Source organism: Wasmannia auropunctata, unplaced genomic scaffold, assembly GCF_000956235.1.
Source record: "Wasmannia auropunctata unplaced genomic scaffold, wasmannia.A_1.0 LD335650.1, whole genome shotgun sequence".
In the NCBI taxonomy this organism is placed as follows: Eukaryota; Metazoa; Arthropoda; class Insecta; order Hymenoptera; family Formicidae; genus Wasmannia; species Wasmannia auropunctata.
Window position 1 is genome coordinate 289,246 of NW_012027240.1, and position 14,879 is coordinate 304,124.

A 14,879-nucleotide genomic window follows, 5' to 3' on the forward strand; every position below is an offset into this window, starting at 1 on the left:
TAAACTAATACAGTTTGGCCCAATTCTTATAATTCTCTTCGTTTTATTTTCTCAAAAAAATGCCTGCAGGTTAAATAAATAGGATTAAAAAAATTACAAAATGTAATGAACGAGATGCTGATGAAATCAATTACGTGGATATATTAATTTTTAGAAACTTAAATAGTGTGAATAGATGCTAAATATTTTTAGAACTTTTCAAAAACGTTAGAAAATATTCATATAATCATATGTTCAAAAAAATCTTCTAAGTTTTTTTTACTTCCAAAGAAAGAAATTTCAATAAAAAAAGTTAGTTTAGAAAGCCATTCAAAATTACTTTCTTTACAGCGGTTAAATATTCAGAGTTTCGGAGATATGCAATCACATTATTTTTATCTTCTGACAGATAAACACATCACCCCTTATAACGATGGTTTTATATACACAAAATGTGTCGATTAAATCCTCAGAATCCGCGGCGTGCTTTGTTATTGCGCGCAGAATTAATTCGTCATGGCGGATGGTAAGCGAGAATAATTTAAGTAAATCAAGAACAGCTGTCAAGATCGCGGTGAATTCGAAACCGTTCGCGGATGCGTAATACGAACTGCGGGGCGCTCGAGTTGGCGGAGGGTGTGGGATAGCTGGTGTCTTGGAGATTCATCCCTTAACGCGGTAATACCACAAACAGACATCCGGAAGGGATTAAGGCGGCAACCCCTTTGCCTTGCAATCTTTACTTAGTACAGTCCGCCTGCCGCGTGTAACGACGTGCCGGCTAAAATCCCTTTAAAGACCGTCGGTGGGGATCCGATCGCGGGATTTGCTCCGGTCTTACCTGTATTTACAAACTGCCTCATGCTATGCGCGAACGCGAAAAGTCACTGTCCGCTGAATCGTTCGGTCAATATCCGGTCGCGATGTCAGATACGGATATCCTAGGAGTGACAAAGTCTTTTCGACGCTACATGTGTTTAAAGCTACACGTACTTTTCTTACGTTTATTCGAATATTTTACATATTCCCGATCGATCGTCAAGCGATTTTTATGCAGAACACGATAATCGTCCGCAAAAATTAATGTCTGCGACTAGTAAAAAAAAAAAAAAAAAAACAGGACGAGCTCGGATATTACTGACAACCGCAATGACAACCGCAAGGTGAAAAGCATCGAGAAAATTATCCGAAATGTAGCACTTTCCAGCTCGTATATGCTGAATATCCATTCGCGACCTAAATTGCTACGATAAAAAGACCAGGAGAAAATTGTGTCTCCCGCGGCATACGATTCCGTCGTTGATAGGCAGAAGTGAATGGCGAAATTACCGCACGCGAATGGCACCGATGCAACCGTTCTCCGGCTGTCGCCAGCCGTCGCCAGCCACAACTGCAACTCAGCTCGCAGTCTTACCGCGAGGCCTGACGATGGAAGAAAGAGAGAGAAGAATGGAGAACTCTGAAGTGGAGCATGTCGTCGGCATTACCGGCCCTCGGCGTAGGTGCAAAGCGGATTATAAAGGAGTTAAAAGTATTAAAATCACGATGTATTTTAGCTCGCGACGTTGTGTTCCCCGGCGGCATTCTCCCGCTCCCCGCAAATGAGACAGGCGGACGACGAGGGGACGAGGGACGAGAGGTAGTCGAGTGTGACGCGAAGTAAAGGCGCAGAGGAACGCCGTGGGGGGTGCTGGGGGACAAAAAAGGGGACCGTGGGGGAAGGGACGGCGGGGAAAGGGGCGAAGCCGAGAGGGTACGGAGTGTATAAGTGCTCCGCCTGCAGAGACGAGAGATGAAAGGCGCAATGCGCTCGAGGACACAGATACATTTGCCGGCGAGAATGCTGAAAAATAATGAAAAAAAAGTGACGACGGGGGGGGGTTGTTGGGCGCGGGGAGTAAGGCAAAGACTTCCTGATCGGGGAAATGTCTACAGAATTTCCTGACGGAGATACGGCGAGAGTGTGGGTCAGATCCGCGTTTTCCTGGTGCATCGACCTGAAAAATCGCCGCTACTCGAGTTCTATCGGACACTAATTATGAGATTTCGAGTGTATCGAGTATAACGAGGGATGCTTTCGACGACAGACGCAATCGATCCTCTGTAAAGTTACGTCGCTGAAGAAAACAAGATTTTCATTAAAAAATATTGAAATCTTTTATAAATATTTCTCGAGGAATATCTATATTGTGTAAGAGTGAAAAGTATCTCATATTAATTTTTTAGGACGTACTACTGCATTAATTTTACGCCTTATCAAAAAGATATACAAAACTGCGAATATAGGAAAGGAAAATTGTTATTGCAAATGTCATTTTAAACCAAATTGGAACGATAATTGGATAAGTTTCCATCTTTTATAAATTAATATCTTAAAGTATGTTTAATATACGTATGTATATTTTTTTTCAATTGAGACATCTCTAGGCAAATCGCGCGTACGGACAATAAATTCGTTGTCTCGCTTTCACTTTGCCGATGCAGACTTTCCTTATCCTCGGTCACCGCGCCGAAACGCGTAAAGATCGCGGATCCAATACCATTAGACCTCGCGCGCAACATATCCGCGCGCGGCGAACGCACGAGAGGCTAAAGTGCGACGGGCGAATTATGGGGATGTACTCGTAGGGCGTCGGATGTGCCATGGGATCACCATAAGGCGGGATATTTCGTGAGGCCGTCTACGTGGCTGACGCCGTCGATGCGACTGTATGGGACGCTCGTTTCGCCCGCTGGGAATTTCGGCGGATCACCCGTTATATATCCGGGGGGGTTATCGGGGCGAACGACTGGAAAATAATTTGCAGTTTCCCCGCGCTCTCTCGTGGGGAAAATGACCAGAGACGCGAGAATATATACGCTCGCGCGAGCTGCCCTTTTCGGTTTCCCGGTGATTCCAGTAATTCCCCCTGTTTGTTATTTCTGTATTTCTCGTCGCTGTCGAATCTGCGCAACTTTTACAAAGGTGTGAAAGTGCGAAAGAATTTGTGTCAAGATGTAAGAATGAGCGAAAAAAGATCTTTACATTTAGGATTATCTCCGTTCGGAAACAAATAAGCTGGGCCCCGTTTCATGTTCGTAGTTAATATCGCATGAAATTATCTAATTTCACATTTCACTATCTAACTTGTAACTACGTAACCTTACTGTTCCCTATGCAGGAAGGAGCGTGTCTTCTCAGATTCGACTATAGTTATTATATCGTAACTGGGAATAATCAAAAGCCAGATGCTTGAAGGGTCTTGTATAACACGCGCGTGATATCTTGTCGTCGTGATACCGAAGCGCGAGTTGTATGTAATCAGCAGTATTAGCCCCTGTCGTGATACGGTAATTTCCTGAATTGTCAAACGCGCTGACAGACTGATACAGACGCGCAACGCGTAGATAACTGGACGTGCAATACCGCGTAATGGAAAAAGCGTCGCTGTCAAAACTGCCGTTTGCATAATCGCGATGATATTATAATAACAATATTATCTAATTTTATTACAATCCTGTTACTATTTCGACTCAATTCTCTGTATATAAATTCAAAGAAAGATGATATAGAACTGGAAGCAAAAACAATTCTTTTTTGTAATTACTAACAAAATAAGAACAATTGTTCTATTGTTCTATTAATTGCATTGGCATGCCAATTTAGCGATATGTTAATGCATAATATAATTACATGTACATGTGTGTATTGCTCGTATGAAAGTCTGCGTAATCAAACGATTTTCTGATAAAAGGCAGGAAACTCATACGAGACGATCGACATCGTAACATCCGTTTAATATCGGAAGAGCGAGGGTGGATAGGAGCCGCTATATCAGGCAGATTTTAATCCTTGCCATGCCAAAGGAGGGAAGAGAACGATGCTGAATTGACTTGAAGTCTCTTCAGGCGAGATGCTTAATTCCACCCCGTTCTTCGGTAACCACTCTTTGGTGGTTTCTCCTCCTTTCCCATCGTCTTGCATTCTCGAATGGATGATCCTGTCTTTTTAATTCCTATTTTCGTCAAATATATTGAAAATCGTACTTATAAACATATCAAACGTTGTTTTGCTACAAATCATCACGTGAGTCATGTCAGCAATTGAAATGAAACTGATCGTGTAATGTAATGAAAAAAAAAGAGAATTTATTCTTTATTTAATTCTTTAAGAAGTTTTTTCCTTAGCATTAATTATAAAAAGCGTTTTGTTGTAAAGTATTGTAAAAATTATACATTTCAAAAATAAATCTTACATTTTAATTATCATATTCTTATCCTTAATTATCTGATTTTTTAATATGTGAGATTATTTCCATTGCAATGATCAATATGTGGATTTTCAATTACATTTGCGCAATTTAGAAATGCCTGTCCGTAAAACGCGCGAAAGTAATTCCGAGTCTGGGCAGAAAGGATTCGCGATGGCGCGTGATACGAAGAACAAGGATTCCCGAGGAATATATCCCGAAGGAGAATCAAACGGGGATTTCGTCGTCTCGGAATCGTATATCATTTCAACCTATGCGACGTCTGTATCGCCGTCTGTGCTGTAGCGACCTGTAGCGATAAGCATCATTAGATCCTAGGTTTATTCAGACCCGACTAATTACGCGAATATCACGCAAACCGCTAACGAAAACGGATCATTAGTGAGAACATCGATATTTTAATCCGCGATTGTTTCTCCAATTACACGGAAGATCCCTCTTATTAAAAGCAGGCATTGCCTGCGTATTCCAGTCGCCGTCACAATAAAATTAATTACATACTGACTTAACTGCGAGATGAACTGAGCCAGAGATGTGTTAGCATTTACGTTCCATTACACGATAATCAAGCTAGAATGTATCGATTACTGTGTATCCAACGCATCTTCCGTCACACCGAATACATTTACAGCCATACCATAATTTATATATAAAATTGTCAATACTTTCGCTGATAAAATTTCCTATAGGGAAGCATCTTTTTCTCTACGATTTAAAAATAATTGGAAATACAACAATTTTCTAGACAAATAATAAAAAATATATAAATAAACTGCAATCAAATTTTTCAATTATAATTTTTTTTATAAATAAATTTCTATATGTAATGTATTAGAATAAATAAATATCTAAGTTATTAATTGTATTTTCCTCAACTAAAAACATAATTCAGAGGTTTTTCCTCTTTATATTAATTAAAATAACTTACAGAAATAGTAACTTTAATAATCTTGAGGATGGAATTTTCTTTTGTGTTATTACTTCGAACTATCGTTTGCTATCATGTTCTACAGTGTATCAACCGGTGCCACGGTGACAGGAATCGAATGATATCGAATCGCGCGGATGCGGGAAACGCAGAAACATTCGGTGACTAAACGTTTATAGGCACTTAGGGCAACTTTTCCTCGCGCAACGCTATATGAATAAGTGATAAAGCCGCAGTAGGATGAGGGCGAAGTCCGTAGTATAAATTCCAGGAGGTTGTCCTGCGCCTGGGCTCTCTCCCCAGGGTACACCACACCCTCAAAGCAGCGGCATAAGGGTTATGCTTGATAGATACGGCCCGGCTAAGTGCTTATCGTATTTCGTTTAGACGCCGCCACACTCGGAGCTACAACGATCGTTCTTGTGAACGAACCCTTAAGAGCATCGTGCGCTTAAAGTTCGCTCGGGCTGGCTCGACTTTTTCCATCTAAAATTTCGAAGCAAACGGGTATAAAAATTCGCGCCACGGCGCAATTTCCACGAATGCAAAATGTTAAGCGGGCTAGAGCAGAAAACGTTCTACCTGCTTACAGTGGTGAATAAAAATGGCGTTAATCTGGTATTTTTTTCGTAACTTATAACGATAAATTTTTGTAAATTTTCTAAATTATACGCAAAGACTATTATATGTATCTATACTACATATATATATATATATTTACAGTATATATATTTACGATATTTATATATATTTAATCTTTATATAGAATTGCACACGTAGATTCCAATAATTATTTCCTTATATTAATTTAATTTCCTAATCTCGTTGTTATTATCAATTTATCAATTTACTTGCGCATTGATTTGATAGCACAAATACATACAGATAATATAATAATCTATTTCGAGAGATAACGTCGACGCGGTGATCGAAGATGAAGACAGCGAGACGTCGAGAGAAAGAAGCACCGTGCGGAAACCGAAGGACCGCCTCGGAACTCGTTAAAAATACGAGCTCGCGTTGTCTACAAATTTATTTTGGATTTGGCGCTACGGCGGAACAAAGGAAGAAAAATAAAACGAGACAAGTCCGGGGGGCAGATCAAGAGTCGAGAGTAAGGCTCATCCAAGATCGAAGGCACGTTATGGCACGTATACTCCTTCGACGGTCGTACGGCGGTCTTAAGGGATAAGACTTCCTCACCTTCGTTTCGAAAGAGTCGCGTCTTTACGCGCGCATTAGTTTCACGTTCTGCTTACGGCCCACCGGGGGCTCCATTAAAATGCCTCGAATTGTTTACCACCACCCGGCACCCGCGCGTGCACCCGCGCCTCGTAATATCTGCTGTAAGCTATACCACCACACTGCACGACGTTCCGTGAAAGTACTTGTAAAATTAGAAACTTTTTGCAACAGCGCGTCTCGTAATAATACGGCAAATGCGACTTTTGCATTCCGAAGAGGATTTTTTCTTTTTTGGTGAGCAGCTTCGTTAATAAAGACTGCCTGAATTATTCCGTCAACCGAATGTGACATTATGAAAAATTGGCGGCAATTTCGCGCGATCGGCATCCTCCATTAACACGGTCAACGTCGCGCTCGCGCGAATATGCGAATTCCCTTTGCACGCTACTTAAATCCGCGAATGAATTCTATCAATTCTCGCTCGCGTACGGGCCGCATAATGGTCGGAAGAGCTTATCGGTTATTAATGAAGTGAATAACGTCGCGTATCGTCACGAACGGAGGAGGGAAGGGAGGAGAGGGGAGGCCCGTTTAATGGATCGTTAGTTCCAGGCGACATAAACGAAATTCAGCGTGTCTGCTCTTCGATGTTCGGCGATTCCCCGATTGCATTATCGATCATGATGATTGAATTTGCGGGTGCGAGCGAGAACAACTTTTGTTAAAAAAAAATTTTTTAATTTTGGAAAAACGATGACGATGCACATTGTACAAAAGTGTAAACAAGTTGAAATGTTTATAACGCAAATACAAAAGAATATTTAGTTAAGTTAACAATATTTCATCTTTATTCGCTTATTTACTTCCACGTCCTGATTTTCCGGTCTGAGCCCGTTCTGAAAATCAGAGCCGAAACCGTCATCGCGCGCGCCTCCTTTCCCGCCTCGTCTTTTCCGCTCGGGCTGCGATCGCGTATACACGCATGGTGGCTCGCTTTTACTCAGGTTAACGCAAATGCGACGGGAACAAACAAACGGGGAATACAAATCTAGAGTGAAATGAACAATGCCCGGGAGAGTTACTGCCTCCTAATTGAAACCAACTCCCCCCGCGCGTATCCCTCTCTCCCTGCGCGCTTCCTCTCTTTCCTCTTTCCGCCTTCCTCGCTCTCCGTCCTTTCCATCCTCTTCTCGTATCACCCTTCATCCCTGTCCCACTCGATTCTTCCTCATCCCTTTCCACCCGCCTCCCCTCCCCTCCTCCCCGCACCGCCTAATCGTCCCGCACAGATGCGTGCCGCGTTTTCTCTCTATCCGCGTATAAAGCGTATAGTTTATGACAAAAGTTCGGTCCCGAGTTTAACAAAACGTCCATTGGCCCATTGCAGTACACGAGCCGATGCGTTTACATGCGTCGAATAAACGGGTATTGATCACGTCGTTCGAGATCACTCGACGTTTCGCCTGTGTTTCGTCGTTAAAAGAATCCCGTGACGCGGCAACGTTAAGCTAATGGGCATTCTAATTACCCGCTCAAGAGAGCTTCATGGTTACGCGATTCATATTATTAATTATGTTACATCGATGGTAACGCAGTACATCATTAACCTGATGATGCGATAATAATTTTAACTTGATAACACAACTAATGTGTTAATGATTCTTAATATACATAATAACATTCGGAATTTATAATTTTATTAATCAAACGATAACGAAGTAATGTCAATGGAAGCCGACACGGATGTTGATGTGCATATAATAATTTTTATTGTTACAATGTAACTTTATTAATAATATAAAATACATTTGCGTTATATTAATTATAATTAATAATAATTATTAACAGCTCAGCTGCAGCAGTAACAATTATGAATTGTTTTCTTAAAATGTTATTGCCCCGTTTGATTTATCCCAATAGAATGACTGCCATATTTTTTTTAACATTACGTTACTCGAAGATTTGTTTTCTCCAACATACTCAAAGTTATAATATACGTCCTTCTCGAACGGAAATAAATTTACGTTCCTCGAGCGGGGACGATTAGCCCAAATTCGTCTGTGCGAATACTAACAAGGTTAGCTATATACGACGACCGTATAAATCGACTATTCACCTAGATACGGCGTTCCTTATTTGCTCGTTCGTTCACGTGCGAAAATTAACGCGTAAGGCCAATTCCACGCGCTTACGAGAGTCGCGCCTCCATAGACTTCCTGCAATATTTCCTGCGAGGGCTGCTGCGAAACCTCGTTACGAAATTCTCTCTCATGCAAGAAGTTTTCGTTCATATGCCGAAAATAAACTCGTCTAGTCCTAAGAGAGACGCCGCTCGCGCGCGTAGTGTATTTCACAGGTGCGTTTTAATCCTCAACATTCTCGAAATTGCTTCAGGTTTATACTATTGCACACAGTAATTTAGAGATGTCTTGTATAATACGAATTGGCGCGTCGATTTACTTTGGATATAATTAAGTTATTCGGAAAGGAATCCATCGATATTCACGGATGGCGGATTCATCGTTTCAATGATTAATTGAATGCCCGTAAGTACCGTCGAACTGGCTTTAACAAACGTCACTCTCTCTTCGTCGGAAAGGTAAAAAAAAAAAGAGTGATGGAAATGCAAGCCGCGGGAAGATATGCGCATCTATTGAAATCGATCATCGACGCGAAACAATTCGGTGCTCGATCGAAATTTGTTATGCGAGATGTCGACGGGCGTGATTCAATCGGCACAGCGTGACAGAGATCGTTTACGCGAAACGTTATCCTCGATGGCGCGCGCATGAGTGTGTGTGCGAAAACGAGTTGCTAATCCGGCACTCGTGGCCGCAAAATACCAGGTAAATTTCGGGAAAAAAGAGCAGCGCAATTGTAACCGTGTCCAATCGTATAAGTGACATGTCAATCTCTACTCGCATTGTATTCTCTCGTTCATGAAATTGCCGTTTGGAATTGTACGCCTAAAAATCACGACTTGTAATTAGAAGCGCTCGAATTATGAATTTAATACTACATATCAAAAGTATTCAAATAAAAATTATTAGAGGTAGAAAAATGTATGTATATATACTTGTGAGATCTTTGAGAGGCATATATATATATATACATATAAAAATGATCGCCAGATGAAAGATAATCGAATCAAAAGTTTTCCGATAAACAAATTAATTTAAAATCAATTTATTAATTTATTTATCTGTTCGTCACTTTCATATAGGTAGATAATATTATCTTTTATGGTTATACATATATGTACAAGTTTATATTCTTTATTTGGATATTCTTTCTTTCAATCTCCCCGGGAGGAAATCGAAGATCATTGAAACTAATTCCGAAAGAGTATCTCGCTCCCCTTCGTGGAAAATCGCGCGAGGATCACGCTCGAGGAAATCGAGACGTCTTCGTCGTGATGTCTTCGCAAACACACAGCCGACGGCAGACGGTTCGCGGTGAACGAACGAACGGGAACAAGGCCGTCATCACAGGAAGAGGACCGAAGTCGAGATTACCAGCGCGCTTCGTTTTCCCTCCTTTCGTTCTCCTTTCCCGCGTCCGCCACCCTTCGCATTCAAACGTGAAGTTATCAGGGCTAATTTTCCGCCTTTGTCGCGCCCCTCGGTGGCCACCAGCCGGTTCATTATTCGCATCTAGCGACCACTGTTTTTAATAACCTAATGGCTCTTACGCGGTACATTATATCGCCACTCTCCTCTTCTTTCTATCTCTCTCTCTCCCTCTTCTCTGTCCCCCTCCTCCGGCGCCAATCTTCGTTGCTTTTTCGTTAGCCCGCTCCTTTACTCGCGATCCTTGACGAAACGATGAGACACATCCGACTCTCCTATACCGTTCGTTCGCTCATGACGCTTATAACGATACTCTCGCGCGGCGTTGACTCTCTCGGACTCCCGCATTCCACCGGGAGAGATTACGGGACGAGCGAGCAGCTCCCTTCTGAAAATCCTTCCCCGGTCTCCCCCTTCGCATTCGCGCGATCGCTGGAGAACGGAACGATCGCTTAAGCCTTTATTCCTCTTGCGCTTTTGTTGAAATGGCGAAATCCTCTGCGGGTTTTGTCTCGGCGAATAATCGGCAGGGAGAGATGGGTTTGCGAAAGTTGGAGATATTAGACGGAAATAAAGAATAAAAGACACTTGAGTGATTGATCATTGTGCGGAGATGCGAATTGTCGACAACGCGAGTAATAACGTCGATAAGGAGAAATTAGAGATTCCACGGACAATTCCCTTCGACTCAGGTCATTTATTTCCTTGATAAATATTGGGCATAAGCGACGATATCAATCGCGGTACGTTTTCCCCGCTGCAGGGTTTTCCGGTTGCAAGAAGGCTCCGTTTTCCTTCGCTCCGCGAAGGAGTCGAACGAGACGCAGAGCTCACGCGCGGCGATTACGGCTGATTACGATTCAGAATGCGAGGGCGATAATATTTCACTTCTTTTTCGAGGCTTTACGATCGGACGTTTTTAATTTCCCGCCGCGCGCGCGCGCGCACTCTCCGGCCGGCGAGAGGCCCGAATGCAAATTGTGACAGGAAAGTTATGCGCGACCGTGAAATTAATGTCTTCCCGAGATCGGGACTTAATAGCCCGTTATATACTTCGCGTGCCACATACATATACGCGTGTGCAATTCCGCGAGCGGATTTATGAAGTGACGAAGTCTCTCTCTCTCTCTTGCGCGCGCGCGCGCGCTAAATTGAATTCGACTTGCCCCATTTCTTTGGCTCGTATAAATCATCAGGGAATCGATCGCCGATCTCGTTTAAGCCTCCAATACGTACCATTTTTTTTTACATTGTACGTCTACTGCATTGTACGATTAGTATACAGTGTCTTAATGAGTAGAATAGATTATCTATTATAGGCTAATATCTATATATTGTGTTGAAAATAATCTGGAGGTATCAAGCTTGAGATAGTTCATAATATTTTGCAGCATGAAACAAATAGCCGGATCGTCTTCACTCTCACTATTTTGCCTTCGAGTATGCCTCCTGGTCTATGTCATGCTTGCCGTCATTTCTACATTTGCTCTGGCGGAAGTTAACAAATATGAGCGGAGCAAAGCAACGTACACGACGAAAAAATCCGACTCGATTAAAAACTCGGAGAAATCAGCCATTTCTTCGCGTCAACATGAACATAATAAGGTTAATCGAAGTGCAGTTACATAATTAAGATTATTTTGCATCAATCAATCTAGAATCGCTCTTTTTGTTACTCGATGATGCATAATTTTTTTTTTTGGTGACAACTTTCTATTGCTAGATTTCACAAAGCGAGAGCGTCATCGTGATTAATAAGAGAAACGAATATCTGATCCGGCCGAGAGCGACGCACGACGACAGATTCCTGTTCTCAAGCACATTTTAATATCTCAAACATTAATTTCTTTTGGCGAGAAACACGCGGAACGACGTAACGCGCCGCAGAGCAGCCCGTCTCTCGCAGAACAGCTCTCAGTCTTTATGCCGAATGACAAAATGACAAAGGGTTGGTCGCCCCGGGCCAGCGATATTACCGTTTCCGTTTGGGAACTATGCGAACTGTCGTCTATCGTTCCTCTCTTCGGTCGCGTATTGCGGCCGAAAATGCCTTGTGATTGATTATGCCCGCCGCATTTTCGGTACTCAACTCCCGCAACGGCCGTTTGATGGAGAACCTACAAAAAGGATCGTCAAACGCGTGCAAACGGAATCAGAATACATTGTTAAAACATTGTTAATGTGTCTTCTAGAAATAGAAAACGGTTAAAAGAATTCAAAGGAATTGCAAATAATTTCAATTGTGTATATCAAAGGAGTAAGACATAATTTTTTCCGTACTGAAAGATTTTGAAAAAATACTTAACCATTTTATGCACAATATATCGCTTAATATACGTTTAAAAAATATATATTTATGTGTTCAAATAAAATTAGAATTACAACATCTTTCAACCAACAAAGACTTTTCATTATCGCGGGCAGTTTAATAAAAATTCTAGCCTCTGTACAGACTCGTACACGCTGAGTCGAAAGGCAGGCCGAGGGTGAGGCGGAAGGCGAGGCTTTATTTAGTTAAATGCCGCGTGTAATTGGGTGTAAGATCTTTTTTTTTGTTCGGCAAACCGACCGCGACGTCGCGTCGTGTCCTGCCGCGAAACCGCTGCGTAGCGAAGCTCAAGTTTTCCACCCCTTTTCCCGTAGCGCGCTAGCTGCGGTGGTGGCTGCCAGCCACCTGATGGCACAAGGGCCCACCGGGAATGAGATGCAGATTGCCAGAGGCCACTTCAGCCACGCTGAGGGGGAGGGGGGGGAGGGTAGGGAAGGAGTGAATTTTTAATAATACCGTGCCCCGTGCCCGCGGCACCCAGATGTAGAATTCCATTGTTTTGGTCGCGCGAGCGCGTCGGAAAAAGGAGCGAAGCAAAATAGTATGTACGCGATGCGTTACGGGACACCCACCCGACATTATTATAACGCGCTAACGTGTCGGTGGGGACGGGTAGCGAGGGATTGTCAGCGGCAGGATATTCCGTCGTCTTCGTAGCAGGAATGCCGCTGCAGGACGTTCTAAGCCCGCGGCCGTACATTTGAGAATAGAGTTGCAAGTGTTAATTTTCTCTCTCTCTTTCTCTCTTTTATAGATATTATTTCACAGACTATTTCTCAGACTCAGTATCAGAAAAAAGAATCAGAAAATTGATGTATGCCAATTGACTTATTAAACTGTGTTAAATCGTCTTTTAAATATACAGGTTGACGGCGGCAGAAATTATTCCGCGAATGAATCTGTGATGATCAGCGGCGAGAAAAATAGCGCGGCTCTAAATAGATTTCTGGAAGATGTTCTAAATGCGCAGAACGATTTGAAGTGGATAGATCACGCCACGCGTCATATTAATCGAACTCGCCCAGATTAGTAAGAGCCTTTATATCGCTTGTTACTTTAACAACAGAGAAAAAAGAATTAAAAATAAATTCAATATGAATTGTTAAAGCTCAATTCGATTTCCATAAATTTTAACCGCTAGAGGTGTCTACTTCAATTGAAAAAAGTTACCAATACAATCTCGATCCATATTTGCATTCTACAATGATTTAGAAACATGTCAATTTTTTTTTATTGAATGATTTAATAAGAATATTTCCGATACACAGTCCGCTGGCGCATACAAACCAGCACTCTCCGGTATCCGTCAACACGGGGGATGTCCTAGAACGGGCTGATATCGGCTATGGAAGTAGGTTACGCGGCAAGAGGGGCTTCGATCGGAATTATGAAACGATGTGGATGCTGCAGAAGAAGAAATACGGACGGGAGAGTACTCACGATGTTCCTCAGAGAGTCTATCTGGATAACGACGTGACATTTAAGAGAGACGCTGATAACGTCTTTTATCAATCTCGTGGCACGTAAGCGACAAAACAATGTTAATAATATTGTAAGATTAGAATTCATTTTTGTTTAAATAGAAATCTAAAGAGAATTATTACATCTACACGAATATTTACAAATTAATAAAATATTTTTGATGTCAAACTAATTATATCTCTTTTCTTTCATCTTTCCAAATCACATCTTTTTAAAACATATACGATATTTCATTCGTTATTATCAATAAATTCAAACATATCAAAATAAACAATTTATATAACTTATGGTATTATGTAACTTAAATTTATTGTTAAATTGACTAAATTTTTCATAGAGTTGTACCTAACAAATCTTCTAAAAACTAGCATGTTTCTTATAGTAGATAGAAATTCATTCCACTCTTGAGCGTAGGTTAGATAGAGCTGTCTACGAAGAAGGAACGATGGCCGATCAGCCACTGAAAGATTGGATTGGAAAGAAGAATCTCCATTCCTCGGGTGACTGGTCGAATTCTAATGAGAATCTCAAAGTGACTAACGGCGAGAATACATGGCTTCATGATTACGAATCTGCTCGTGAAAATCTCAATTCTGGTATTATCGAAATAATTAAAATGTTAAAAATTCTAACTGTGTGAAATTAACTTCCCCACTACTGAAAATTCAAAAACGACTATTACCACTCGATTGGTGGTCGTTTGATAGTATTCGGTAGTACATTCTCAATGATTGGTAGTCAAAGTTGTAAATAATCCTATCTAAAAAAGTGCACGTAAAGTAGCTTTGAGATTATAGTTCTCGCAGCCATTTTAGTACAATCGAACTTGCGTAGACATTACCTCCTGTTTCAGACTTTTCAGTATGTCTTTTTCCGTATTATTATTTATAATTTTGACTATTAATCATCAAGAATCGACTACCAAACGTCAATAAACAACCATCAAACGAATGCTGACAATTATGATTACTTATGCAGTTTGGAAAGTCATATTTTGCGAAAGGAGGGGCTAACTTCACGCACGTATGTCTTTTTTATCATATTATTATTTACAATTTTGACTATCAATCATCGAGAAATGACTACCAAATACTTCCAAACGACCATCAATCGGGTGGTAATGATCGTTTTTTAATTTTCAATAGTGGGGGGGGGGG

General features: G+C 41.5%; 1 protein-coding gene and 1 long non-coding RNA gene across 6 annotated transcripts in view; one reads left to right on the forward strand and one right to left on the reverse strand.

Annotated features, from left to right (window-relative positions):
• Positions 1-3,454: 3,454 nt before the first annotated feature.
• Positions 3,455-8,952, reverse strand: LOC105456504. 2 transcript variants are annotated; one of them, XR_975259.1, is made up of 5 exons: positions 8,459-8,952; positions 5,158-5,643; positions 4,731-4,934; positions 4,309-4,518; positions 3,455-3,974 (listed from the first exon to the last, which is right to left on the reverse strand). It is a non-coding gene; the product is annotated as an uncharacterized LOC105456504 (long non-coding RNA). The 2 variants fall into 2 exon arrangements; XR_975258.1 differs by having other exon boundaries at positions 4,215-4,518.
• Positions 8,953-9,026: 74 nt separating this feature from the next.
• The window catches only part of LOC105456502, a 17,398-nt gene continuing 11,545 nt past the window's right edge, over positions 9,027-14,879 (forward strand). For all 4 annotated transcript variants that reach the window (XM_011700591.1, XM_011700592.1, XM_011700593.1 and 1 more), the window contains exons 1-5: positions 9,027-9,188; positions 11,303-11,516; positions 13,106-13,269; positions 13,509-13,763; positions 14,137-14,318. In XM_011700591.1, the coding sequence (XP_011698893.1) occupies positions 11,304-11,516; positions 13,106-13,269; positions 13,509-13,763; positions 14,137-14,318 (814 nt within the window). In that variant the 5' untranslated portion in view covers positions 9,027-9,188; position 11,303. The remainder of the gene's footprint in view (positions 9,189-11,302; positions 11,517-13,105; positions 13,270-13,508; positions 13,764-14,136; positions 14,319-14,879) is intronic.